Source organism: Populus trichocarpa, chromosome 1 (genome assembly GCF_000002775.5).
Source record: "Populus trichocarpa isolate Nisqually-1 chromosome 1, P.trichocarpa_v4.1, whole genome shotgun sequence".
Taxonomy (NCBI): domain Eukaryota; kingdom Viridiplantae; phylum Streptophyta; class Magnoliopsida; order Malpighiales; family Salicaceae; genus Populus; species Populus trichocarpa.
The window spans coordinates 26,232,043-26,259,639 of NC_037285.2; the positions used below are offsets into that span (position 1 = coordinate 26,232,043).

Sequence of the window (27,597 nt, forward strand, 5' to 3'; positions counted from 1 at the left end):
ATATATATATATATATATATATATATATTTCAAACAAAAGATGAAATAATTATCACCTCCCAATTTTAAATTAAATTCCAAATCATGCAATTGATTATCAAGCATACATAAGAATAAAGTTCATAATAAAATACTGAATTAATTCAATTAAATTAATATTCACATAATCATAGTTTGGCTATATTGAAAATCCAAAAAACAAAAATTCCATAATTAAATTAAAAGAATTCATATATGAATTGATAAACATCACTCTAGAGTTAAAGAAATTGACTTTTTGGAAGGTAGTTGTCTCTTGTGTCAATTGTTCTGCCCTTTTCTTTCCTCTAAGATGTTGCCTCCTTCTCTTTATTGTATTGTCTAACGTGCCCTTCTGTTTTGTGAGTTTTTTCACCTTTAACAGCATGTTTGGGAATGCGATGCAAACAACGTTCTCAAAAAATTTAATTTTTTTTGCTAAAATTTAATATGATTTGTACGTTTTGGATCGTTTTGATGTGCTGATGTCAAAAATAATTTTTAAAAATTAAAAAAAAATCATTGGCATGCATTTCGGCATAAAAAATTATTTGAAAAACAACCGCTACTACACTGCCAAGCACCCATAAAGTTTATATTCCTTGAGTATATCCTCCAAAGGTAAGAAATTTATTTTTTTTATCTACCAGGTATTTTGCTGACTTTTTTTTGTCTTAGATTGCGGGATAGTTTTGGAGCAAAAAACATGTGAATTACGAATTTTCTATTTCCATAACAATTGTATCCCTTCGTATCATCTTTTCAATGCGTATGGCCTTGCAATCCTTTGAATTCTATAACCCTAGATATGGGACGAACACTAAAATAATGTCGGTTGTAAAGACTTTTGATTGATTCAAATTTTGTATTTTAACTCATTTTTTAGGCTTGAAAACAATAGAATCGGGTTTTGAACCCTTATAGAAATTATAGGCATATGTTTTAGTTTTTCAAAATGACAAACAACATATGAAATTGAGTTCTATAACTCTAACTATAATCCAAAAATCAATTAATGCTTAAGTTGTGCTCGAACATATCAACTAAGATTTGAATTCTAAACTCAGCCCATTGTTTGCCTGTTCTTTTGATCTTATTTTAAGCCTGATTCAATAATAAAACACCTGAAAAACATAATTAATTCCCAAAAATTAAATAAATATGAAAGTTTTTTAAAATTTAAATCAACTAGATAAAAACAAATAAAACACTCTAAATCAAAACAATTATGACTAAGAAAATATGTGCAATAAATTCCCTTCTCAACTGCATATAATCAGAATTTCTATCACTTGGGTGAAAATTAAAACCCCATTTCACACAAAATTCCATTTTCCCCATAAACATCCATAAAGAAAATCCTAACAATTACTTATCTTGGTGATCCCAAAATAATCTTTACTGTCCATCCAAAAGATTTCTAGCAACTCACCAAACAAAAAATAAATTCAACACAGTATATGAATGATTAGAAGATTGAAACCAGAATCAGGGAGAGAGGGGATAAAACTACTAAAAGAGAAAAGCAAAATGAATTTCATTTTTGAAGGTTTGATTGCGTGGAACTCGACCTTCTTCTTTGGTGTATTAAAAGAAAATAACAATAAAACAAGAACAGTAAATCACAGATGATCTAAAATTAAAAAAGTTCTTTCATTTTATTTTTAGATAATGGAAGTTGAATTTCGAATTTCACTACCAATTGAAATAGCAATTACATTGGCAGCACCAAGTCAATAAAATAAAATAAAATCAGGTGGGCAAAAAATAAACACAGGAAAAATTCTGAATACAAGGCACGAATACACTCTCTCTTACTCATGAACATCATAGAAATTGTTGCAAAAATTAAAAAGGAAAAAAAAAAAACCCATCGCAAACAAAACACCACACTTTCCAGTCTCCACTCCACGCATGAAATGGATCAATAGATATCTGGCAAGCTAGCTTTTGACTTCTTACAGATTCCACCCCAAAATCCCCGATCTCGCATCGCAGCAGGCTGTAGCCACTCCTAGAGCAAAAACTTCAACAATTATGAAAGTAAAGAAGCAATGATAACCATAACCCAGAACGTAAGACCATGCACCATCGATTAAAATAGTAAACAACACAATCAAATGGGAATTACTCCTTGATTAATGGCCACCGCGACTCCCATCACCACTGCCACCAGTATCATTACTGGCAGACATATGGGCTGCAGTCGTGACAGCTGCGCCACCAGTTTCATTACTGGCAGCGTGGGTGGTTCCTTGATGGCTGCCTTCAGCTTGGTCATCACTGCTAGATGTTTTAAGGGAAGATTTCTCTGGCTCTTCAGTCTTGATTTCTTTCTGCTTGCGGCCTGGGATGCAGGCAGTACACCAGCTGGTTATGCTCCTCATTGCTGAACCAAGGGGGTACTGACGCCTTACTTCAGATTAATCTCCTTCCTGCCCAAATGCCCATTTCTTTCTTCTATAAAAGCACACAATAAAAAGGCTCGACAGTCTTTAATTATTGTAATGATTGCTTGGTTAACAAGCATTGTTGGCATAAAACAAGGAATTATGCGAAAACTTTTTCTTTTCATATTTTTCTCTTCCTTCGTTGCTGGTGCTGGTCCACCATGCCGTTACCACCTCAAATATATTTGCAAGCCAGCAAGCTAACACAGTACTAAACTATTTGCATGGCCAAATTAATAAGCTTACCTTGTATTACCAGGCTTAATGATTGAAGATTGAAAATCAATCCCAAGCTGTAAAGCTTTATTCCAAGGAACATTAAAGTGAAAAAAAGGTTTATATTCCTTTAAAAGTCGGGAAACCGTGAATGATTGAGTTTAATCCTGTTAAGGAAGTATTAGCTTACGGTATATATGTATCTCGGCGAATATGGAATCCAGCTGGTGATGAAGGACCGTAACTGCCATCACCTGCTAATTGATTTTCATGTGCAAGTAACAGTAACCCGGTTCAGAAATGTAAGGGAGATTCGATGTACATTTTTTCTAACAAACGAGATATTTATTAAAAAATAATATAAATTATATTTTAAAATTTTATTTAAAAATTTAAATTATTAGCTTGAATTGGTTCAATTGATGTGGTATCAAAGTATTAATAGTCAAGCGATCACGAGTTTGAATCTTATTATCTTTATTTATTTGATAAAAATTAAACATAATGTAGTGTAAATTTATGCAAGTTTTAAGTTCAAATGACTTTCATTTTAGAATTTATATTAAAGAATAATATAAATTATATCTTGAAATCTCACTTAATAATTTAAATTATTAGATTTAAATAATTTTTTGACACATCCAACCTAGTCAAGATTTGTTTGGAATAAGGTTTTTATCCTGTCAATTTACTTCATTATTAACCACTCGCTTGTTAACTAAATTTACTTTATAAACAACAAAAATTATTTTCTTTAAACTTCTTTGATATATAGTTATTGTTATAATATTATATGACAAACCTGGTAAAAATCAATAAAAACTTTTAATTTTATAATATATATAACTGTGAGTATATATAGTGATAATAATGACTAATTAATAATATATAAAATAAGTATATTACGTCCTTTAATATATTACATATAATATCTTTCTATCAAATACTAAGTAATATATGATGTAAATCTGGTGAATTTTTGAAGTTCATAATACAAGGACACTTGATATACAATTAAATAATAAACATATGATTTAACACCATATGTGTAATTTTTACATTTAAAATAGATATTGGATAATTCACATGTATAACTATGTCAATCACTAATGATTTTCTATTTAATATAGATCATTGGCATGTTTAACAATATAATTATATATTTTAAAATCATAAATAGTTCTAATATTTTAATAATGATTCAGAAAACAAGATTATCGGTCAAATTTGTAAGATTATTTGCACTAATATCTTAAAGTATGATTTTACAATGTGCACAGAAAATTTAAAAGAGAAAACTCTTTTAAGAGATTAAAAAAAACCAAGATTGGATTGGATTGAATATCCAAGAAAAAACCATCCCAACTTCATTTGATCGGTTGAATTTGATTGATGTAAATTAAAATCTTATAATAATTATGAATGTAAATAAACTTATATAAAAAAAATCATTCTAATTTGATCTAATCAGATTCATTCTTATTCTTATTTTGGATGAGAGTATTAAACTAGAGTGTATATAAAAATAATAATTTAATTCAAACCCGATGAATATTAATTTGATCAAACCTGAATAGCTGAGATTTTTTTTTTTTTAGATTCGATGAATAACAAGTACGATATATATATATTATCAAATTTAACCTGAAAGTCATTCAAATCTAACCCGAGACATATATTTAATTATTTATATTGTATAAATATATTTGTAGAATATTTAGATTTTTTAATATAATATATATATATATATATGTATTAATTATTTTATTTTTTATTAATAAATAAATAATAATAGATAATAAATACCTAAAACCTGATAAATAATTTATAAATATTTAATTTATTTATCTAATAAATAATAAATATGATATAAATATAAAAACATCCAACCTCCTGCGTCAATGCCCATTGCCATCAACTAGTGTAAAACATGCTTTTGCCTGCCTTTAAATTAACGTAAGCGATTAACACCAAACCTAACGCCGTTGTTTTAGATTAATCTCATAAAAGGTAATGTAAGATTCGGAAGCAGACCCAGTTAAGGTGAACTGAAGACCATGATTAAATCCTAACGGTGTCGTTTCAAATGATATCTTATCAGAAAAAATGTCTGAGCCCGGGTTCGAACCGGGGACCTCTAGTGTGTGAGACTAGCGTGATAACCAACTACACCACCCAGACAACTTGATATGCTTTCGAGAATATTATATATAATATAAATTTTAAAAAAGGAAACCAAACTGGTTATTTTGTAAATATGTTTTTTTTACAAGTTGAACCCTTAATAAAAAGTAATAATAGATAGACGCACAGAAAAATCGAAATCATACGTTGCGAATTTGTTTTCTTTTCCGATGGAAGCGCTTCACGCATCGCTAGGCCGGCGAACAGTACTGTTCTTTTTATCACCTTCTCCATGATCATCTGCTGTTACAAAATCTGATATCTAATATTTCTCTCTCTCCGTTTGTTTTGGCAGTTAGAAGAGATAAGACAAAAGAGAGCAGCTGAGAGATTAAGCAAAGCTTCATCTGGTCCAGATCTAACCAAAATTCCAACCCCTAATGGTCTCTCTACCTCCTCCTTTCTTTTTATTTCCCCGTTCAACACTAATTTGTTTCAATTTCTTTATAAAATTTCATATATATTTTTTGCGCAGATAATGCTGGAATGAGAAAATCTGAGAGCGGAAATCGTCTCTCCGAGGTACGATCTCAGTCTTTTTTTTGCTTCAATTTATTGGAAATGGAAAAATAAACTGATTAAAGCATATTATTAATTGATTAGGAAAACCTGCGTACTTTATTTATTGAAAAGTCATTTTGCTGTTCATTTTAAATGAATGAATCGTGCAGACGGATATTGGTGGTTTAGTATCTCAGCTAAAAGACCTACAGAAAAGGAATGCAGACTTGGAGGAAAGCAACGGCATCTTATCTTTAAAGGTATGGTCGTGATGTTGATCATTATTTGTTCTGTATTCGGTGCTAGTCTCTCAATAAAAAGCAAAAAAAAAACTGTTTCTGATCCGCTGCAGCTTCAAACCAAGGATGTTGAGAACGAAACGCTTCAGAAGCGCTTAAATGATCTGGTAAGGACCGGACTTTTTTTTTTTTCATTTAATCACGTGGTTCAGCAAATTATTAACGTTGCTCTTGCTTGAGGGTGTATTAGATGAGGCATATCTGATGTTAGATATCTGTATCCTATATAACATTGGTATACGAATGTTCCTGCTGGGTTTTGTGCAATAATGTGGGCTCTAAGGATTTTAGTGTTTCCATCAATTCTAAGGCTTCTTTGTGATCTGGTGTCTCTTTTATTGATGCAACATTGTAGATAAGAAGTGCAATTCAAGGATTTGAAAAGCACACTTCTCTTCTTGGCTGTATGATTACAGGATTTAGAGTCCATTTGACGTGACTCATAAAAAATAACCTTTCACTTTGAGTCATGATTCAAAATGTGTTTTTCATAAATAACTTGTGACAAAAATGAGTTAAGTTGGAAGTATGTTCGGTAAAAATGATCCAGAACTACTTTTTTTTTTAATTATTTGAAGAAGGGAGGTAGTATATGGTAGAACTCAGGAGTTATAAAGTTGAACATTTTAACTTTTGTTTAAAGCAAAATTTTGACTCAATTCTGAATCAAACCTTTGATTCAAGTAAAAGGTCATTTCTAGCTAAACATACTTGTGACTTTCTTTGAGTCAAAAGTTAAAAAAAACAACTTAAAAATCAATTTGCAAAAGTCATACCAAAACAGAACCTTATATTTTTTTATTCAATGCAGGATACTATACCTTTTAGCTTGTTTTTTTTTTTTTAATTGCAGGAACAAAATACTGTACCATCTCTAAGAAAAGCACTTAGGGAAGTTGCAATGGAGAAAGATGCAGCTGTTGTTTCACGGGTACACATTTTTGTTTCACCACCTGCTGCTGCTGTTGTCTGCTCTATTTGTGTTGCTTTGCCTTCACACACCACCCACAAAGTATGATTTTTTAGTGTAGGAGGACCTTTCAGCCCAGCTTCGCACACTTAAGAAACGTCTAAAGGAAGCAGAAGAAGAACAATACAGAGTATGCAAGCACCTTTTGGCTATTATTTATGAAAAACATCTTAGTTCTTTCTTCTCAATATATTCTTTTGCAATAGGCTGAGGAAGATGCAGCAGTCCTGAGAGCAGAATTAAACTCAATGCAGCGACAAGCTATGAGTAATCATCCTGGTGATATAAGCTCTATGAGTGTATCACATGATCAAGTGCAAAGATTGGAAAAGGAATTAGCTGGCTTAAAGTCTGAATTTCAGGTTAGTATAATCATCTTTGTTTTCCAATTATGTTTGTTATCAGTCTGTGATGGCGGTTCAAAATTCACAGCAAGTGTCATTATTGAGGCAACAAGAGCAACAAAGATTAGCAGAGGAGCAATCCCGAACCTCTGCCCTCACGTCTGAAAAGCAGCAGTTGGTTGAGAAACTTGCAGCTCTATCCAGAACAGTCTCAGGTGCACTCCTACAGAAATTTCCTAAAGTTTTTGTTGTCAATTTGATGCATATGCTTGCAAAAGTCTCATTTGCTAGCCATTTACGTACAGATTTTATATATTCTACTCCTTTTCTCTTAGTCACCAACTTTGTTTTTGTGCAATGCAGAAGAAGCATCACAAAATCTGGTCCCTAAGGCCTTTACAGTGGTAAGACAATGCCTATGGTTGCTGTTGTCACTATGTTGAGCTCATGTGTCTGATAACCATGATGTATCTGCGATATATATATATATAGTATTACTATTCGGTCCAAGTTCTCTCTAGTTGTTTTTTGTTTTCCAGAATATGTTCTGGGTGATTCTTGATTCTTTTATTTATTTATTTGTTAATGGTAGACTGAATTCTGGTGTTTTGCACTTACTGTTATTGGACCTGAATGATTTCATATTATGTGTTGTAGGAAGACAAGGAGAAACTTGAGAAGCAGTTGCATGATATGGCTTTAGCAGTTGAGCGATTGGAAAGTAGTAGACAGAAACTTCTAATGGAGGTGAAGTATTTGCTTACTTGATTATCGTTCAGTAATGTGAATGGATGTTGGATGTGCGCTTGCTATATGAAGGTGACTTTGTTTCTTAACTTCCATTGGCAGATTGATTCCCAATCTTCAGAGATAGAGAAACTTTTTGAGGAAAACTCCAGCCTCTCATCTTCTTGTCAAGAGGCCACGAGCATAGCAAAACAGTGGGAGAATCAGGTGGGCTTTTCAGTGATTAGGTTTGGTTCATTTAGGTGTTGTGTATTGATGAAATCTGAATGCCCTGTGCAATTATTAATTAATCACCAATTGTTTAGTCTAGAAATAGTTCATGGTGGAGTTTGGGGCATGGTTGAATACATGAATTAGAGAGAATAAACTGGAGGTAACTGAAAATTATTTGTAAACTATGGTGGATGCATGAACTAAGTGATAGCTGATAGTGGAGATTTGGGGTATGATTGATTAATTGTATTAGAGGAAATAAACTAGAGGAAACCAAAATTTGTTTTCCAACTACTGAATGTTTTGAGATGGAAGATATGTTCTAGTTTTCCATTTATTAACTACACTAGTAATGAGGGGATTGCATAGTTTATGCTTTCTTCTTTAGTTCTAGGAAAGATCAGACATGTTCTCGGACAGACTATTCTCTATTCTTTAATTCTTCATATTACTATTCCTTATTTAGACAACATATGCTCTCAATCTTGTTCAATTAAGTAGCTATGATTTCAGATTGTTTACATGCTTTCATCAGGTCCTTTTTTTCCCTTCCTTTTCTTTCTCTCTGTTTTTCTTCAAGTTGTTACAGTTAGTTATTAGACGAGAAGGGGTAACTTGTTAAATCTCCACTTTAGTGTGGTAAATGCTGAATCTTATGTATGAACTTAAGACCTTTCCACTAAGGTAGGGTGATGGGAATGAAGAACAACTATTCTGTTGGATAGTAGCATTTGATTATCTAAGAATTTTAATTTTGTTTGTATTTTTTTCTAGATTTTTTCTACCTTTTTTTGAATAGTTAGTTATTAAAGTAGATTTTTAATATACTGGTTATATTTTCTGTTTATTAGGTGTTCCTATAGCTTCAGTTGTTGTAATTCTATATGGTTTGGTGCCTATAAATGGGCATCCTACCTAGAAATTCAAGGATGCTATTAATATTGATTGGTCATATAAATTGAGTTTTTTCAGAGGATTGGTTCTCTTGGGATTTTGTTATTGTTTAATCAATTGATTCTACATCAAAGATGAATGATCATCGGGCTTAACCCAAGGGTTCACTTTCATGATGGTCCTTGGTGAGCATGTGTGTCATGCTTCTAAAATCTTTCAAGGAGTTGACATTATCATGTTTTCCAACATTTGCATTATTTCTCTGGCATGTTGTTTCTTGAAACTAATAATTTGGCTTGCATGCCACTTCTGCAGTTGAAGGACTGCCTTAAGAAAAATGAAGAGCTTCGTGTAATGCTTGATAAGTTGAGAACAGAACAGGCTAATTTACTGTCAAACGATAGGGAGATCCTGGGAGGCTCAGCAGAAAGGCATAGAGATGGGGTAACTGAGACTGGCTCACAAGCACATGCAACTGAAATTCTATCACTCAAGGTACCCAATGACTGGAGCTTTCTTTTAAGGAGTTTTGATGCCTATCCTAGCACATTCCAAACTCCCCCTTTTGCAAGATGAAGCACAAATTGTTACAGCTATTCCAAGCAGAAATTAATGTAGCCTGTCTTTTTTTATTTTTATTTTTATTTTTTCAAACGACTGTTATTGGCAGGGCCACCTTGCAAAAGAACAGAGCAGAGCAGAAGCATTATCAGCAGAGGTCATGCAGCTATCAGCAGAACTGCAACAAGCCACACAAGCATATAATGGTCTTGCACGCCTGTAAGTTTTTCATAGTAATTTTCCTGTTTAGAGCAGCACAAACACAATGGTATTTTAAGATTTTTAGCAATAGGCTTAAACACTGAATCCATTTCCCATTGCAGCTATAAACCAGTTCTTCGGAACATCGAGAGCAGCCTCATCAAAATGAAGCAAGATGGCACCGTGATTGTGCAGTGAAAAGAAAGCAGTTTGCTGGAGATGTTTCTTTTTTACCAGTTCGTGGCCATTCTTTGTATTAAAATTCTTGCAAAGCATTGCTTGGTTTTAGGAACAAGTATTACATGTATTTAAAGAAATATGTTTTGACTAGGTTTTACATTTTACTAGTAGGTTTGAAACGCCCAACAGAGAAAAAGGAAAAGAAAAGGACAATACTTCATACTACTCTATTAACTATAATTATCACCATTTACTTGGACTTGATATGGGATTTTGCTCCTATTTTTGGAATGTTTTTGCCATCAGTGTGATGTGGCAATCTTCCCCAATGGTAACATCTCTGTCGTACAACATCAATATGCTATGAGGTTGAACCCTGAAATCTATAGGCTTCTCATCACTGTTATTAAATCCGGACTGGTCCGACGGGTCGACCCGGGATCCGGGACCCGGTAAATAGACCGGTCTGGGCAAGATAAAAGACTGGCACAAGAAAAAACCCGGCATGACCCGGACTGACCTGGGTGAGACCTGGTGTGTGTGTGTGTGTGTATTAACTCACCTGACTCGGGGAATTTGGGAAAGCAAAAGGTTGCTCTAATTTTTTTCTTTAAAGTTTGAACAATCAAGAGAATTTTTTTTGCTAGTATGTCTTGCATAATAGATAACAACCAACAGAGAGTTCATCCCAGAAATTGGTGCTACTTCTATAGGTGCTTCGTCTTTTCTTGATTTTCTGCTACAAACTTGTCATGTTATATTGAGCATGCAATTGTTTACTGTCAATAATTATAAATATTAAACCATGTTGCTTCTGCAGCTCTGCTAGATTTTTTGTTCTTTGAATCTTCTAGCCTCTTACTGGATCTCCGATTTCACTACTCACACCATTTCTTTTCTGTCATTTTTTTTCTTGTCATTATCTTGTAGAACTCTGCACCAGTGGTTCGAAAGAGAAGCTGGATTTCACTGTTATAAGCCAGGTACTTCCTTTTTCTGCTTCGCAATGTTTTATTTTAGGTTTAATTGTGCTAGCAATAATCTACCATTACTCATGTCATAAAGAGACAAGCTCCCTGATGCGACATGTATGATTGAAGAGACTACTTTTTTGAAAGATATCAACATCTTTTTAATTAGCAGCCCTCTTCCCATGTGATTGGTTTACTAAATCACCAGTTGGCTTGGTCCCTTGATTTTATTTTTAAACCTGGGATAAACATTATGCCACTGATTTACATCCTTCTCTATTTTCCTTCTATTTTGCTGTTTTAATATTCTTTTATAGTTTGTCTTATGGAAGCCACTTTTTAAAACTTTTTTTTTTCTCTAAATAGATACATTAATTTATGGTGAAATTGATGCTTAGCCGCTATGCATCTGGTGTTGTTATTGCATGAGATTTCTAAGTGATGGTTAATAGTGAGCATCTGATTTTGTCATTGCAGCCTGCTATTTATGTCACAAGCTCATGTTCCTATTTTCTTTACTATAACCTACATTGCTGTTGTTGCCAAAAAAAAATTTCTTATTGGTTTCTGTGGTCTTTCAGAATAGAGCATCCCATTTGCAATACCTTTCCAGTGAGGCCAACTTTGATTTCTGAGAGTTAATGATCTTTCTAGTGTGCCTTTGTTCTTGACCCGGGTTGACCCATAAGACCCGTGACTCGGTCAACTATCGGGTCGGGTTTTATAAGTATGCTTCTCATTTCCTTAAACGAAAGTTGGATTTGGATACTTAAAAGCTGATTTCAAGTGAGAACAAATAGTGGAAAAGGGAAGGGAAAGACATAAATTCCCAATTGTGGTATGAAGTCAGAAACTATTATTGCTCCACAATACCATCAAGCTCGTTATAAAATAAATAGGAATGGAAGATAACACAACGACCTGGTGTCACAATCAATGAAGGAGAAGTCCTGGTGGGTGTGAGGGGATCGGGTGAAGAGACGGTCTTTAGCTTAGTAGGAAATGCTTTTCCAGGAGAAACAATCTGAATTATGGCGAGCTGGGGATAATCTGCTTTGTGGTGCTGGACAACAAAAGATTTGAATTCCTTGACCTTGTTGTTGGCATTGTATTTTTCGAAAATAATTTGAATATTACAAGACATCAATCTAAACTCCAATTTTTTTTTATAACAAGCATATTAACGTGGATGCATATTAGGGCAATATTATTCCCGAAGAATGACTTTATTACATTTGCATTATTACATCAATAAAAATTTTGAATATTGAATACGTAGAAAGGATAATGAGATTGTCCATCACATGAATAATCCATATAAAAGAACATGTATAACAAATACGCAAAATGAAGCTCTCTAGAGGATTATGATGATGTCAAGGGGAGGCAAAATAATCTTTTTGAGAAGAGAATTCAATTGCACAGTAGGAATGCAGCCTTTAACTTTTCTAGGGTTATGATGTGATGCTAATTATCCTTCATATGTTTATGGGAATAAGAAGCGATAAGAAGTGATGGCTTATATAAACCTTTTTCTTTAATCTTTTTTTTTCCTCTTTCCAAAATTTCTACACTTTTTGTAATAGGAGCCTTTAGAAATCAAGTTTCTTTATGTTTTGATGTCTTTTAGGTAAACACAAAACACATTTCACCTTATTTGTTTTTTCAAACTTTATTCTTTAAAATGTCTTTTAGAAAAGACAAGAAGATTATGTCTTCTGAGAAAGATTTCAGTTTCAAACCTGGAATAGGAATAACTCACCAGAGACCTCCTACCATTAAAATAGGCCTTATGTCTGAAAATAGCTCTGCTTCATCCTCTTCTACTAAATGAGAGGACAAGATTGTCTCTCAAGAGGCTTCAAATCTTAAGGGACAACTAAGATTACCTAGGACATCTTAGGATGAGGCAGAAAGCACGGTGTTATATGAACAAGTAATCTTAGCTAACTTTAGACAAAGAGGGAACTTTATGGTCCTGTTGCTTGAGGCTGATGACTGAGTTATCCAGGTCACTAACCAGACTATTAGGGGGGTAATTTTATTATTACTGTCTCCATATGTATATACGAGTTTAGATACTTGTTTCTCTTGTGAAAATTTACAAGGGATGTTTTTCGTTCATTCTGAGTCCAACTCAGCTCCACTATAAGATTTAAGAAAATGAAGCTCTAAAGAGGATTGTGATGATGTTTCAAAATTTGATATGTCCAGGAATGAGATTATTTGGAGTTTGGATAGTATTTAATCATGTGTTCATATCAATGTTTCATTCTCCATAGCCCATGGAATATATGTTTGGTGGTAGAAGTCCCGATACCTGCAAAATAGTCATTTTTAGTGGGATTTAGGGATCATCCGATAAAATCAGTGATTTTTAAGTAGGGCAATATATATATATATATATATATATATATATATATATATATATATATATAATTTAAAGAGAGATTTAAATTCCAAGAACAATGATGTTTGTTCTTGTTATGATATGATAAATGTTCTAAGAGTTAAGATATGAATACTTAGAGAGTAGAAATCGCAAGCCCTTTACCTGAGTGATTTAATATGTATTTATAATCCCTAAGCTTGTTGTTTTGATGGATTGGAAGGACTAGAGAGTCATTTGATTCTGATGAAATAATGAGGGATATAAATCCCTTACACCTTATTAATAGGAGATAAATATTCCTTACAGATCATTAATGGGATGAAAATGTGGTAGGCCCCTGGAAAACTTTTTACACATTTATAGGTATAGGAAAATGATTATTTCTAACATGAATAGTTTATGTTGATAATCTTAATACAGAATTTTATGGTTCTAATAGGGACCTTTAACGACCTTTAAACCAATTGAACTTGGTGTGTAGCCAAGTCTAAGGAAAACAAGTCTGGTAATGTACCAGACTCATGTTGTCTTGGACTTAGCACATAGCTGAACTCAAGTATGTTGAGTTTGACAACTCGCTAGACTCATGTTGCCTTAAACTGAACACATGCTTGGACCCAATTATATTGGGTTTGACAACTCGCCAAACTCATATTGTCATAGGCTCCATATATAGTTGAGCTTAATTATATAGCGTCTAGCAAGTTGTCAGGCCCATGTGTCCTTGGGCATAACACATGGTGAGCTCAGGTATATTGGATCTAACAATTTGCTAGACCTACGTGGCATTGAGCTCATCACATGGTTAAGCCTAAATATATTAGGTTTGACAACTTGCTAGACTTACATGGTTTTGGACGCAACTCATTGTTGTGCCCAAGTATATTGGGTGTGACAAGTTGTTAGACCCAAGTTGCATTGGGTGTAGCATATAGCTGAGCCTAAGTATATTAGGTCTAGCAACTTACCAAATTCATGTTGTATTGGACTTATCACATGGCTGAACCCACGTATAATAGTCTAGCAACTTGTTGGACCCATGTTAACTTGGGATCAACGCATAACTGAACCCAAGTACATTGAATATGGCAGTTGGCCAGACCCACTTTCTCCTTGGTTATCACCTTGTTATGGGTTTAGGCTTTTTATTAAAGAATTGATAATATCGAGTCAATAATACTAACGAGTATGCGGGGCTTCTCTAATAGTGTTTACAGAACTCAAGCATTATGTTTCATTCTCAGAATAACCCTCATATGATATATTTCCAAAATCAACAGTCCTGATCCTAAAAATGTCAACCTATTAGAAACCTCGCTCTAGATAGCCTTTTGATTGATGATTAACACCTACCAAAGACATAGTCAAAATTATTTAGATTGTTGTAGGACTGGAGCTGAACTTAAGCATGATTTATTGATCTCTTGTATCTTTACATTCTTTACAAGATGTGAAGTGCATCCCCACCTAAATACATCCTAGACCTTTTCTTGTTAAACCTACCATAATCGTTTATTGCATCCGATTCAATTAATCAATTTCCCTTTAAATCTTTATGCGTTTTGAAACAAAAAGACTTGAAAAGCTTTTAGGAAGACAATTAATCATATTTGTTTTGACAAACGCTAGAAATATAACGCCTCCTCTTATTGATTTTAGATGATGTTTAAGGGAGGCAAAACAATCTTTTTTGAGAAGATAATTTGACTGCGTGTAATCAAGAGTTCATATCTTAACTCTTTGAACATTTATCACACTAAAATAAAAATAAATACTCTTGTTCTTGGAATTTAAAATTCTCTTTTATTTATTACATTTCCGTACTTATAAGTCATTGATTTTATTATTAGATAATTCCTAAATTCCATTGAAATGAATTATTTTACAGGTATCAAAACTTTTATCACCAAACATATACTTCCTGAGCAATTTAGAATAAAATATTGTTTAGAGAACATGATTAAAATAACCTTACTTGACAGCACATCAAAATTTAAAACATCACCGCATATCATCACCACAATACCCCCCCCTCCCGTTATTAGCGAACTTGGTAAAGGAGTGACAATCTTCACACAACCGCCAGTTTTTCATTATGGACTAGTACAATCCGTTCCATTTCCACCTCCAGATCATAGAGCACAACTTTGGTCTGTGGCACGTAGCCTTCCTCCTTTATCTTCATTGACATTTTAACCAGTAAAGCATGGAGTTGTTCTATTTGTGGATTAACCTCATCAACAGAGACAAAAGAGTAGGTTTTAACTTCTATCCAACTGCGAACCGTTTGTTGTCCCCGAGCTTCTAAGAGCTTTTTAACTCTTTTTTACTTCATCCCACATACTAGCTTCAACATAAACATCGGCAAGGAGCACATAATTCCCAGCATTTGTAGGTTCAAGGTTGAAAAGCCTTATGCTCGCCCTCTCTGCAAGCTCGACATTGCAGTGAATCCTACATGATCCAAGAAGAGAACCCCAAACCTTAGGCCCTGGCTCAATCCGCATATTCTCTATAATTTTAGCAGCTTCTTCTAACCTATTGGCACGCCCAAGAAGATCCACCATACAAGCATAATGCTCCACGCTAGGGCATATCCTATGCTCTCCACGCATTAACTCAAACAACATCTTCCCCTCGTCAACGAGTCATGCATGACTGCAAGCTCCCAAAACACTAACAAAAGATATGGGGCTAGGTTCTACACTAAAAAAAATATCGATCGCTTGCTTTCAAAATCCATGAACCCCATAACTTCAAATCAGAGAATTCCAGCAAACAATATCTTTCTTATCCATCTGGTCAAAAACTCGTTGCCCCAATTCAAGCTTCCCACATCTAGCATACATAGTAACAAGGGTACTAATTACTGCAAGATACTGTCAAGTCCCTTTCTAAGAATATATTCATGCATCAACCTCTCTTGCTTCAACGCTGCAAGTGCAACACAAGCTTGAAGTCCACTAACCATTGTCACAGAATTAGGACATAAATCTTGAGTCTCAAGCATCAGCTCCCAGAAGAGCTCCAATGCCTCGAAAGCACCCCCCCCATTTTTCGTATAACAAGCAATCATAGCACTCTAAGAAACCACATTTTTCACTGGTATCTCATAAAAAAACACAGCTCGCATAAGACACAACCAAACTTTGCATACATATAAACCAAAGTCGTCATAATATGGACATATCCATCATACACATGTTGCAAAATATGGTAATGAATCTCTTTTTCCTTGTTCAGCAGCGTCATCAAACAGTTTGAAAACAAGTATAGAATGAGATTGTCTATCACATGAATAGTCCATAGAAAAGAACATATATAACAAGTACGCAAAATGAAGCTCTTTTGAGGATTGTGATGATGTTTCAAAATCTGATATACTCAGGAATAAGATTATTTAGTATTTAAATAGTTGTTAATCATGTGTTCATATCAATATTTCATTCTTCATAGTCCAAGAAATATATGTTTGGTGATAATAGTCCCGATACTTGCAAAACAGTCCTTATGGTAGGATTTAGGGACACCTCAGATGATGAAATCAGTGATTTTTAAGAAGAGAAATATAATAAATGAAAAAAAGATTTAAATTCCAAGAACAAGAATGTTTTTCTTATTTTGGTATAATAAATATTCTAAGAGTTAAGATATGAATGCTTGGAGAGTAGAAATCATGAACCATTTACTTAAGTGGTTTAAGGGGTATTTATAATCTTTAAGCTTCTCGTTTTAATATAGTGAAGGGACTGAAGAGTCATTTGGTCCTGATGGAATTAATTAGAGAAAAGTCTCTTACATCTTATTAATGAGGGACAAATATTCTTTAGAGATCATTAATATGATGAAAATGTGGTAGGTCCTTGAAAGATCTTTTACACATCTATAAGTATAGGAAGATGATTATTTCTGACATAAATAGTTCACTTGAATGATCTTAATACAGAACATTATGATTCTAATAGGGATCTTTAACGACCTTTAGACCAATTGGACTTGGTGTGTAGCCAAGTATAAGGAAGACAAGTCTGGTAATATACCAGACTCATGTTATGTTGGGCTCAGCACATAACTAAATCTAAGTATGTTGGGTCTAACAAGTCGCTAAATTCACGTTGCCTTGGGCTTAGTATAAGGCTAAGCCCAATTATAATGGGTCTGGCAACTAACCAGACCCATGTTTCTTTAAATTCGGTACATGGCTAAATCCAAATACATTGAGTCTCATAACTGGTTAGACCCAGATTCTCTTGGGTTATCACCTTGTTATTATTTTAGGCTTTTTATTAAAAAATTGATAATATCGAGTCAAAAATACTAACTCATCAATTATCTCCTAAATCTTTAAATGGTTTGAAAAAAGGACTTAAAAAGCCTTTTGGGAGACAATTAATTAGATTTGTCTTGACAAACCCTAAAAATATGACGCCTCCTCTTATTGACTTTAAATGTTGTCAAGGGGAGGAAAAATAATTTTTTGAGAAAAGATTTTGACTGCGTATAATCAATGTAATAGGCTTTTAGCCTTTCTAGGGTTATGATATTATGGCAATTGTTCTTCATGTATCGGTGGGAATAAGAAATGATGGCTTATATATACCTTTATTTTAATCCTATTTTTTACTTTTTAAAAAAATTTCTACACTTTTTGTAATAGGAGCCTTTAGACAAGAAGATTAAGTTTCTCTTTGTTTTGTAAAAGGATCATTTTTTAGTTAAATACATTTCACTTTTTTTTTCTTAACTTTCTTCTTTAAAATGTCTTTTAGAAATGGCAAGAAAATTATGTTTTCTAAAAAAGATTTTCGTTTCAAACTTGAAACATGAATAACTGACCAGAGACCTCCTGCCATTAGAATAGAACTTATGTCTAAGAGTGGCTCTGCTCAGTCCTTTTCTACTAAAAGAGAGAACGAGATTGTTCCTCAAGAGACTTTGAATTTCAGAGACAGCTAAGATTACCTGGACATCTCAGGATGAGGCAGAAAGCCCTTCTCATGCATATTCATCACCTTATCCAAAGCCACCAATACAAACACCACAATCACAAAGCCCACCTGGTGGGGTTCCACCTTCTCGTAGACATCCACCATCTTCTTGAGATCCACCGACTCAAACACTATCCTTTTATGGGCACTCACCACCACCTAAAGTTCCATCAGCTCAAACCCTATCATCTTATTGATATTCACCATCTTTCAGAGGTCTTCCATCGCAAACACCACCTTCTCAAGGTCCACCACCCAAATACCGTATTATTATAGGCACCTATTACCCTTTTGAGGTTCGCCTTCTGAAACAACAACATTCCAAAGGCATTCTCCTCCATCTAAGCCCACCATCTCAAACGCCATCTTTTCGAGGTCCACCAACCCAAACACCACTCCCCGTCACCTTCTCAAGGTCCACTCGTCCGAACACCACCAGCTTACATGCATTTATTAGATGTATATAATATTATATGCATACATCATACATGAACCATTTTCGGCTTCCGGGCATCTTTAGCATGTGAATTTTTTTGAACAGGTTACCTTCGGACCTGCTATTGAAACTTCATAATTTTTTTTCAACGCCCTTATCTAATCGGATTTAATAATGCATCTACTGATACTCTAGGCAAATGAAGAGGAGATACCTTCGGCTGATGACATACTTAGAATATAGATTTTTAAAATATTTTTTATTTAGAAATATATTAAAAAAAAATTAAAAAAATTATTTTTAATATCAACATATTAAAATAATTCAAAAATACAAAAAAATTAATTTAAAACTAAAAAAATAAAAAAAACAATGCCGAACAAGGCCTAAATAGCAAACCAAACTTGTATAAAGTTGAATAAATAAACAATCCTAGCAAGCATAACAAAGACGAGCGAGCTACACTTTATTCTTCACATGTTCTGTGACCATCAAGTTGTGTTAAAAGAAAAAAAGTAACAGTACTCTTTCTGATGGAATTTAGACTGATTCTTGGCGGCACCAAGCTCAAAGCGAGTCAAATAGTAAAACAAGAAAGAACTTACATGCCAACCGATATTTTATCCGTTCAGGCTTCTTTCGAACATTCCAAAAAACTGATGCTGGCAGCTCAGTTAATTCACAAACTTCATCTGATGCTTGAGCCCCAAAAAAGCCCGAGAAAATCAGAGGCCAGAACCCTAGTGCACTAGTTTGCAACAGTCATTTGGGAACTTACCATCAGAAAAATTCTGGTAAAAGGCAGGCAATCGTGCACTGCTGTATCAGTGCAGTCATTTACAGATAAAATGTATATACACGGGCATCATAATTTACGCTAGAACTCGAAAAGGAAAAACTTCTGGCCTTTGCCATTGCTATAGAACAACAGTTAGCTCCAAATTTTGGAATTTGGAAAGCTCCTGCAAACATAGCATTTTCAACAAATAACCCCGTACCCTCAACACGAGAAACATTGTAAGAGCATGTTGGCTGCAGCTCAAAGTTGAAGCAGCTTTGATGGCAACATTTTCATACCCAAATGATTCTCCTTGTAACACACTTGAAAATAAGTTCTACAACAAAGGTACACAAGGATTAGCAAAACAGAAAGCGAATGTAAAAAGAATAAAATCAACATATTAAAAGTCAGCAATTAATACCAAAACCTGTCAAGTACAGGAGGAATATAAGAACAATGAAGGAGAAGAATTTGAACTGTCATATAGAGAAACAAACTTTAAATGATCAATAAAAACTAATGGAAGAGTCAACATCTAAACTAATGCATAGTTATACAACAACTAAAAAACTTGTGTATATTTCAAGTTCTCACAATCTAAACATGTCAGTTATTACTATGCATATTTCTTGGAGGCAGCAAAACTGTTTTGTTTAAAATTCAGCCTTCGTACAAAAATAAAAAAAGTACATTTAGGGGACTACCATGTCATAAAAGCATGAGTGGTACACCAGAAAGCATGACAAAGAAAGGTGGTTCCACATCCAATAAGCGTTATAAAGGAGGCAATGGGGCACAATAGCAGGGAAATGCTGGTGGTGAAGGACAAGGTGGTTATGGATATGTTTGATGAAGGCAAGTGCAAAGTGGAGATGTTGCTTTCAGCTGTATTGATGGTAGCATGGAAAATTGATAATGATGTTGATCTTTCAGAATTGGCTCCAAGGAATGAAATGCACACTAGGAGTTCAGAGGTAATTATAATGGAGGTGGTAATGATGATGAAGTAGACAAAAAATAATAGCAGCAGTGGTAAAAAAGTGATGATGGCAGAAAGGTAAAGTCATGGTATTTATAGTGCTGGGTATTACTGAATATGGTAAATGGATTAATCATATATTTGGTCCCTATACTTTGCATTTTCTTACTGTGGCCTTTCTACTCTTTTTTATGTAGTTAGCCCCTCTCCTCTAGAAAATTTCTTAATGCAGTCCCATCCAATTTACCATTAATTCTATACATGTGTCCACTTTTTCTGACTTGTTGTCAAGAATTAGAGAGGTAAATTGGAAGGAAGTTATATAGAGGGACAACAGTAAGAAATTTTCTAGAGTAGAGGGACCAGCTAAATAGAAGAGGAGTAAAGGAGCTGCATTGAGAAAATGATGAGAGAGTAAGGACCTATGGTAAATTGGACAATAACATCGAATAAAGACTCATTTGCTTCTCAATGGTGGTGAAAACTGTTACAAGGCAATGCATCAATGTTTTTGGTAGTGTAGGTTATCATAAGATATGAGGTCACAGCTTGTTGACAGTTTGGATATTAAAGGAGTTGCTGGCAGATTTAAACATGAAACTAATATAGCTTTTGCCAGTGGTAGTAGTGGTGATACTTGAGGGACATGCTTTTGTTTGTTAATCAGCAACACTGCTATTTTTGAAAAATAAACTCTTGTTGTCCATCATAAAGAGAGACAAAAAACAGATTTTCTTTCCTGTAAAATGACACTCGGTGATTGGTGACCAGTTGTATGCTGATGTAAAGTAAAGATAGGAAGCACAAAATAATAATAATAATAATTTAAAAAAAAAAAACATAGTTCAGAAAGGAACAACAACGCCTCTCCATGGAACAGTTTAGTTGGCACATACATTGAAATGGGATTAGACATACAAGTCTACAGTTTCAAAGAATTGCTCTTCAATGTAAGCCTTTATATGAAATAGAATGTCTTTCATGAAACTGAAAATTAACCGATTGATAAAATCAGAAACCCAAAAAAGATCTAAACAAAATTCAGAAGTCACTTCATTTTCCCTGACAGCTTTGCTCTTGAAACTTCTACCCATTAAAAAGTGAAGTTTATTCTTAGCCTTCAAGCAAAGAAAATAGCAACAGAAAGATATAGTGCCACTCAAAAAGCAGCCATCAACAACAAATATACGAGTCACAAACACCCACAAGATATAAGACAATCCTGAATCCTATTATATGGCTAAAATATGAATCATTTATGCCACTACATGGCAAGCATTGGCAGAGCTACAACATAAAATAAATGGGGGCTGCACTCCTTATCCTTTCATTTATTAAAGAATAAATCAACACGGTATTATTGATAATAAAAGTAGCCCCTACATTGAATTGCTAGACCAGTCCTCCTTCCCTTATTTTCTTTTATTTTTTATTCTATTTTTCATTTAAGCGCACTACATTTTATATGAAAATTTCCTCCACATCGCTGAATCACTATATGGGCTTCTCATAGTTGGTGTATATTAGATATTACCTAATCTAATTATGTAGCTAAGCAATTTATATCATGATGGTGATGGTGAGAGAAAAAAATTATTGCAACAAAAAAATCAAATTCATAGAGAGCAATGACTAACTTTAGATGTATTTGGCATACAGAAGATCTAGCCAAATCAGTTTAATTAGAAGATTACAACTCTGTTTAAAATTATATTGTGTCCAATTTATAGAAGCATGCTCTATAACTTGTATTTACTGCAGCAATACGATTAGTAAATGATATTGATTCCTCAAATATTACAAATTAAATAATCACCTATGAGGATGTCTTTTTCCCCACACCCTTCCCTAGAAAGCTCTTTTGTCTTTCAGAAATAAACAAAGAATGGAATTTTGTTTGATAACAAAAATAATTTACCATTAAAGGAACAACCAATACATAAAAGAGAACTCATAGCATAAAACTTACGTAGAAATTGTAAGTGGTTATAGGACAGCAAAGAGCAATCATTTCACATGAACCTGAACCTTTTCTCTGCAGGCTTAAGTATTTGGAAAGAGCACATTAGGGTTTCATCAACACTCATCATTGCACCAGCATTATCAAATTCACCACAATAGTTGGGAGCTGAAAATATTGTTACAAGCTGCCTCTCTGCAAAGAATTCATATCCATCCTCAACGACCTGACAAAAGAAAAGAAAAAAGACGCATCATCGAAACTGCTCGAGTTAAAAGAATTGATAGAAGAAGCAAACTTCACCAACCTGATGGGCACGACAAACAAGGTCCATATCATTCCTCATTAAGAATTCTGCAACCTTATCAGGGCCAAATGTATATGAGACCCCCCGGTCATTCATTCCCCAGCCTTTGATATCCCTGTCAGGATCAGACCAAAGTAAATCGCACAGCAAACCAGAATCTGGAACATCAGTTGGACGAGGCAAGTTCCTAATTTGATCCAAATTTGTTAATTCAGGGGAAAGCCCACCGTGCATGCACAATATTTTGTCATCTATAAGAGCAGCAACAGGAAGACAGTTAAAACAATCTGTAAATGTCTTCCAAAGTTTCACATTGAACCGTCGTTTACATTCATCATAGAATCCATAAATTCGATTAATCGAAGCAGACTCATGGTTTCCTCTTAAAAGGAAGAAGTTCTCAGGATACTTGATTTTGTAGGCAAGCAAAAGGCATATTGTTTCCAAACTCTGCTTCCCACGGTCCACGTAATCACCTAAGAATAAATAATTGGCACTAGGAGGAAAACCTCCATATTCAAAAAGTCTCAAAAGATCTGAATATTGCCCATGAATGTCACCTGGAAATCAACGAGGAAAAGGCACAGCAGTTAACAAAACCCAGAAACAAGGATAGAAATGCAAGAGAATCATGAACATGTACTTCTTTTTATAGAATGAAGGATAAATTAGATATTTTTGCCATACTGTCTGATTTTCTGATATCTTTTGATTATTTGGGATTTTCTTTGTTATCAGTGATACTATTAGCTTGCTCCCTATTTTGATAGGACCATTCGGAAGTTTTTGGTGCACTTATATAAACAGCCATTTTAGCATTATGGAGATGCTGTTTCAACAAATGAAATTTTTGCAAAGCAACTCCTTTTCTATTCTTGTGGAGTTCAGAACCCTAGCATTTGGAGGTTTTTTTAATTTGTGCATCCTTTACGAATCTCAAGGGTTTAATCTAGTGGATTCTAGGGTTTGTCTCTTTACTCTATCACTTTTCCTGTTCTTCATCATACACTTTGTGACTTATTAAAGTACCTGAGGCTAACAATTATCAGTTTAGTTGAATATATTAGAGTAATAGCTTGCCAAATGAAGTGAGTTATGTAACAGCAAGGCACTTCAAACCCTCACATTTACTGTTCGTTTTTATTTGAACTGGTAACTCTCATGTTTAACTGACGTAGGACAAGGGTAAGAACAAAGATAAAAGATTGAAGAATTCTCTATAGGAGAGAGGGGTGAATTGAATAAGAGAAAGAAAAACACCCTATAGAACAGGGTGAATCTATAGGAGCGGACTGAGAAAAAGAAAACCCAGTAGTAATGGGTTGGATGAACGAAACAATTCTCCATTTAAGGTTTGATTCATCATAAGTGTCTGCTCCCAAAACGCATTGAACATGGTGCTTACATAGACACCCAAAACCTGTTAATCTAAGCCAATTGAGAACTAAGAATTCTTACAAAATATCTAATAATAATAATCCTATAAAACTTCCTAAATAAAAAAATATATATATATATTAAAGTGCAAACAAATTAATGAAAATCCTATATATTATACTACATCTTGTTCACAAGCTATTTTAAACACTTAAAGAAAATGCAAATGCAAATAAGGGACTGATCAAAGGCTCCATTGAAATATCCCATTTTAGGGGGTGTTTGCTTTGCATAAAATATTTTAAAAAAGGAAAAAAAACTTCTAAGACATTTTTAAACATGGAATTAATTTCACAATGTTTAATAAGTAATGATGTGAAAAATATAGAGGTAGTGAAATAAATGATGGTAGTGGTGACAGCAACAACTTCAAAGAGGTGGTGGAGGTGGTGGTGGTAACATGGTACAACTATGGTGGCATGGTGTTGGGGCTGGTAGTGTTGGCTACAGTAGCAACAATGATGTAGTGGTGGTGGTTAAAATAGTTCGATAGTATTGTGAGTTAATTATCATCTATAAAATATTTTACAAAACTTCACGACCTAAAACTATTTTCCAAAAAATAAATAAAGTTTATAAGTTGACTATAAAATATCCTACATGGACTAGTTTCCTGTAAAATATTTTAAGCAAAAGAAACACTCCCTTAATGTCCACACAACAATTACACTAGCACATGCCAACCAACTAGCAACATCAACCTATAAATGCTAAGAGGCTTACTTAGAAAGATTGCAAACCGCCATTTTCAGCTTGGTCTAATCAACTAGAAGTCCAAACTTCAAACTAAAATTGCTTGTGCTATTTATATGTAAGGATCAACAAAATATTTAGACCGGCTAGTCAAATTAAGATTGAGAGTATCACTTAAGTTTCTAAGCATAGAATGCCAACCATTGCTTATTTTTAAGTGAACAAAACTTTTCACTTAGAGTAAAAGAGGTTTTCATTCAAGTATTGTGGAAGGGGTTTGAATCTAGAGATGCAAGATAAGCATCCAGGATAAATGTCCATGTAGTGTGAATTCTACAGGCCAAACCTTAACAAGAACAAGCTCAGCCAAAAATTGCTAAACCTGACATGGAATTCTAGAACCAAAAACAGCTGTAAGGTACATATGAATGCTTATGTTTTGTTGAAAACATATTTGATGTTAAGGTGCTGCTAGTTTAAGAAATTATGCATTCCATGCACAAACTCTCTTGATACGACCAGTCCAAAAAAAGCTTCTCAAACAGGTACTAAAGCATGAAATCCCAAATCTATCATCGCTACAAAACATAGAATATCAAGCAAACTAACCAAGTCTTGTCTCATTCTATACACTTAATACTTATGCATATTATGAAATTAGCTAATACTGTCCTAGCAATTTTGAGACAATTAAAATATAAAAATATTAAATTATGACAGATTACAAAAAAAGGAAATATCCAGCAAACAACTTCAGGATAGATTACTATTTTTGGATTCTCAAATGAAAAAAACATGACTATGTGTCTACTTTTTACAATGATGCATTGGGCAAATACTCGGACACCAGGCATCATGAGGCCTCTTGGTTGTCTAGACAAATGCTTTAACCTTGGAGGGTCTTTTTCTGTTCAAATGCAATTGATCCAAAGAAAGCATAAGTTGTTTGTGAACAGACAAGCTCATCCAGCTTAATCCATGACCACCCAAGTTCACCATAACAATATACAAACAACCAAACCATAGATAGATTTTATTCATTATGAAATCAATTTCACATAAACTTAATAAATATGAACCCTTTAGTGCATCCTCATGAAGCATGGACACAAATATGGAATACCAGTATGGCATGATATGGATATGGAGATATGAAAATTCTTAAAAATTTAGTATATGATTCATGAGGGATATGTTAAATTTTTAAATATTTTATGTAGCATACGAAAATCTTATTTTAACAAGAAATAAAGAAAAACATCCTAGTATCTTCCATGTATCCAAAATTGAATTTATTGTTTTATTATTTTTCTCCATATACCCACATCTCTGACATGTATCAGGCCATATCCGGTTGATATATGATGAAGACCAATATGGCTACAGGATCATTTTTTAAGGATCAATGCTTCCTAGATCCCAACCATATGGACACACTTTCAAACGACTTAACCAAGTGAAACTGGTTTCACTAGCTCATACAGAACTGGTTATTTGGTTTTCCTCTTTTCGGAAGTGAATAGATATTTCTTCCATCCTACCCTTCAATCTCCCTTATTCTTTCTTTATATAATTTTCTTCAAGTCCTTCATACCCAGAACTAATAATCAATAAGCTAACATCTTGAACAAGATAAGAAAAGGAGAAACACATTGCTCAATTATAGTCCACCAAAGATTATGCTTCTAGTTGCTGCTCTTCAGTCTTGAAGCGCCTAGGAAGAGAATTCCAAGCAATCTTATCTACCAAATTCTGAAATAAGAAAAAGGGTGCTTTCGGTCTCAGACCAAGACCAAGACTTTAAGAAAAATGGAGCGATCTAGAATAGATATTTCTTCCGCTCCACAGCTCCGCGTCCACCAATTATCAGTCTTCACATCAATTACCATATCCAAGATTTTGGCTTCTGTATCAAACGACAAATAGGGTAAAATAGATCCCCTAAATAAATTGCTTGAACCAATAATCCTTCCAGCCAGCATTAAATTAATATTCCCAAATATTGATTTTTTCCCCATCAATCTAGATTCGTCCAGTTTAATCCAAACAAAGAAAAAAGAAGAAAAGAAAAGAAAAATGATTGTATAAGTCTTCACCTATATGTAATAAAGAATGGAATGAATCCAGCAAAAAACCACGCAGTGTTTCTTAGTGAATAATAGTAAGAGGAAAAGATGAGGGAGGTTTACCACAGATCTTAATGGGGGCTTCGAGCTCGAGAAGATTGGGTTGTTGAAGAAAGATTTCTTTGGCAACAGCACAGAGTTGACGGATCTCATTTTCGCTAAGTTGAACCTGCGGTTGTTTGGCTAACCTTGTTTGCCTCGATTCTAACAAACGACTTATTATGCTATCTAAAAGACCAGCCTCCATTGTTGTTCCCTCCTTCCTCTGCTGCTTTCCTTCCTCTTGCATTATAACAAACAAAATCTACTCGTATATCTCCAAGCTCGATTTCCCTCTCTCAAATCATCAATAAAAAGAAAACTTCTTTTTTATTTTCTTTTCTTTTTGGCGATTGTGAATGTCGTGTATGTATTGGTAGAGTGGAAAGGAGACGACGGTAACAACAAAATGTATGCTTTTTATTTATCATATAATAATAATAATAACATTTTTACAACTAATGCCATTAACCCTGATTTGACACGACGAATCCATTCGCTAACTTGTTCATTTGTTACCTAATCTAGGTTAGGTTTTTTAATAATTTTGATGAGAGAGGATTGTACTAATTCAGTGTTTGGAGTATGGTATATATTATTTTTAAAATTTATTTTTATTTAAAAAATATTAAAATAATATTTTTTATTTTTAAAATTTATTTTTGATATTAATACATCAAAATAATATTAAAAAAATTAATTCAAAATAA

General features: G+C 33.8%; 3 protein-coding genes, 1 non-coding gene and 1 pseudogene across 4 annotated transcripts; 1 reads left to right on the plus strand and 4 right to left on the minus strand.

The window, feature by feature from the left end:
* Positions 1-1,652: 1,652 nt before the first annotated feature.
* Positions 1,653-2,492, minus strand: LOC18095049 (uncharacterized). Its single transcript, XM_024609132.2, has one exon. It carries the CDS (start codon positions 2,403-2,405, stop codon positions 2,157-2,159), a length of 249 nt encoding a protein of 82 aa, XP_024464900.1. The 5' UTR covers positions 2,406-2,492; the 3' UTR covers positions 1,653-2,156.
* A 2,299-nt stretch (positions 2,493-4,791) lies between these two features.
* TRNAV-CAC (transfer RNA valine (anticodon CAC)) lies at positions 4,792-4,865 on the minus strand. The gene has a single exon. It is a non-coding gene; the product is annotated as a tRNA-Val (tRNA).
* Positions 4,866-4,955: 90 nt separating this feature from the next.
* Positions 4,956-10,069, plus strand: LOC7485681 (peroxisomal and mitochondrial division factor 2). The gene is made up of 15 exons (XM_024598314.2): positions 4,956-5,074; positions 5,164-5,251; positions 5,344-5,390; positions 5,540-5,629; positions 5,722-5,775; positions 6,522-6,599; positions 6,700-6,768; positions 6,845-7,000; positions 7,071-7,197; positions 7,346-7,386; positions 7,640-7,729; positions 7,832-7,936; positions 9,152-9,331; positions 9,507-9,616; positions 9,721-10,069. The coding sequence occupies exons 1-15, from the start codon at positions 5,039-5,041 to the stop codon at positions 9,794-9,796; spliced, it is 1,347 nt and encodes a 448-aa protein (XP_024454082.1). The 5' UTR covers positions 4,956-5,038; the 3' UTR covers positions 9,797-10,069.
* A 5,143-nt stretch (positions 10,070-15,212) lies between these two features.
* Positions 15,213-18,470, minus strand: LOC112329137 (pentatricopeptide repeat-containing protein At3g46790, chloroplastic-like; annotated as a pseudogene).
* Positions 18,471-18,956: 486 nt separating this feature from the next.
* Positions 18,957-27,300, minus strand: LOC7465083 (serine/threonine-protein phosphatase PP1 isozyme 2). Its single transcript, XM_002298299.4, has 4 exons — positions 26,912-27,300; positions 22,593-23,152; positions 22,295-22,511; positions 18,957-19,680 (listed from the first exon to the last, which is right to left on the minus strand). The coding sequence occupies exons 1-3, from the start codon at positions 27,135-27,137 to the stop codon at positions 22,338-22,340; spliced, it is 960 nt and encodes a 319-aa protein (XP_002298335.1). The 5' UTR covers positions 27,138-27,300; the 3' UTR covers positions 18,957-19,680; positions 22,295-22,337.
* Positions 27,301-27,597: the final 297 nt, after the last annotated feature.

Bases quoted from the DNA above. Each gene is read 5' to 3' on its own strand.
- LOC18095049 (XM_024609132.2), bottom strand. From the start codon at position 2,405: ATGAGGAGCATAACCAGCTGGTGTACTGCCTGCATCCCAGGCCGCAAG.
- LOC7485681 (XM_024598314.2), top strand. From the start codon at position 5,039: ATGGAAGCGCTTCACGCATCGCTAGGCCGGCGAACA. The intron at 5,630-5,721 runs GTATGGTCGTGA...GATCCGCTGCAG, and splicing joins ACGGCATCTTATCTTTAAAG to CTTCAAACCAAGGATGTTGA. The intron at 9,617-9,720 runs GTAAGTTTTTCA...TTCCCATTGCAG, and splicing joins TATAATGGTCTTGCACGCCT to CTATAAACCAGTTCTTCGGA.
- LOC7465083 (XM_002298299.4), bottom strand. From the start codon at position 27,137: ATGCAAGAGGAAGGAAAGCAGCAGAGGAAGGAGGGAACAACAATGGAG. The intron at 23,153-26,911 runs GTAAACCTCCCT...GTTGATTTCCAG, and splicing joins AGCCCCCATTAAGATCTGTG to GTGACATTCATGGGCAATAT. The intron at 22,512-22,592 runs GTTGGTGAAGTT...TTCTTTTGTCAG, and splicing joins TTGTTTGTCGTGCCCATCAG to GTCGTTGAGGATGGATATGA.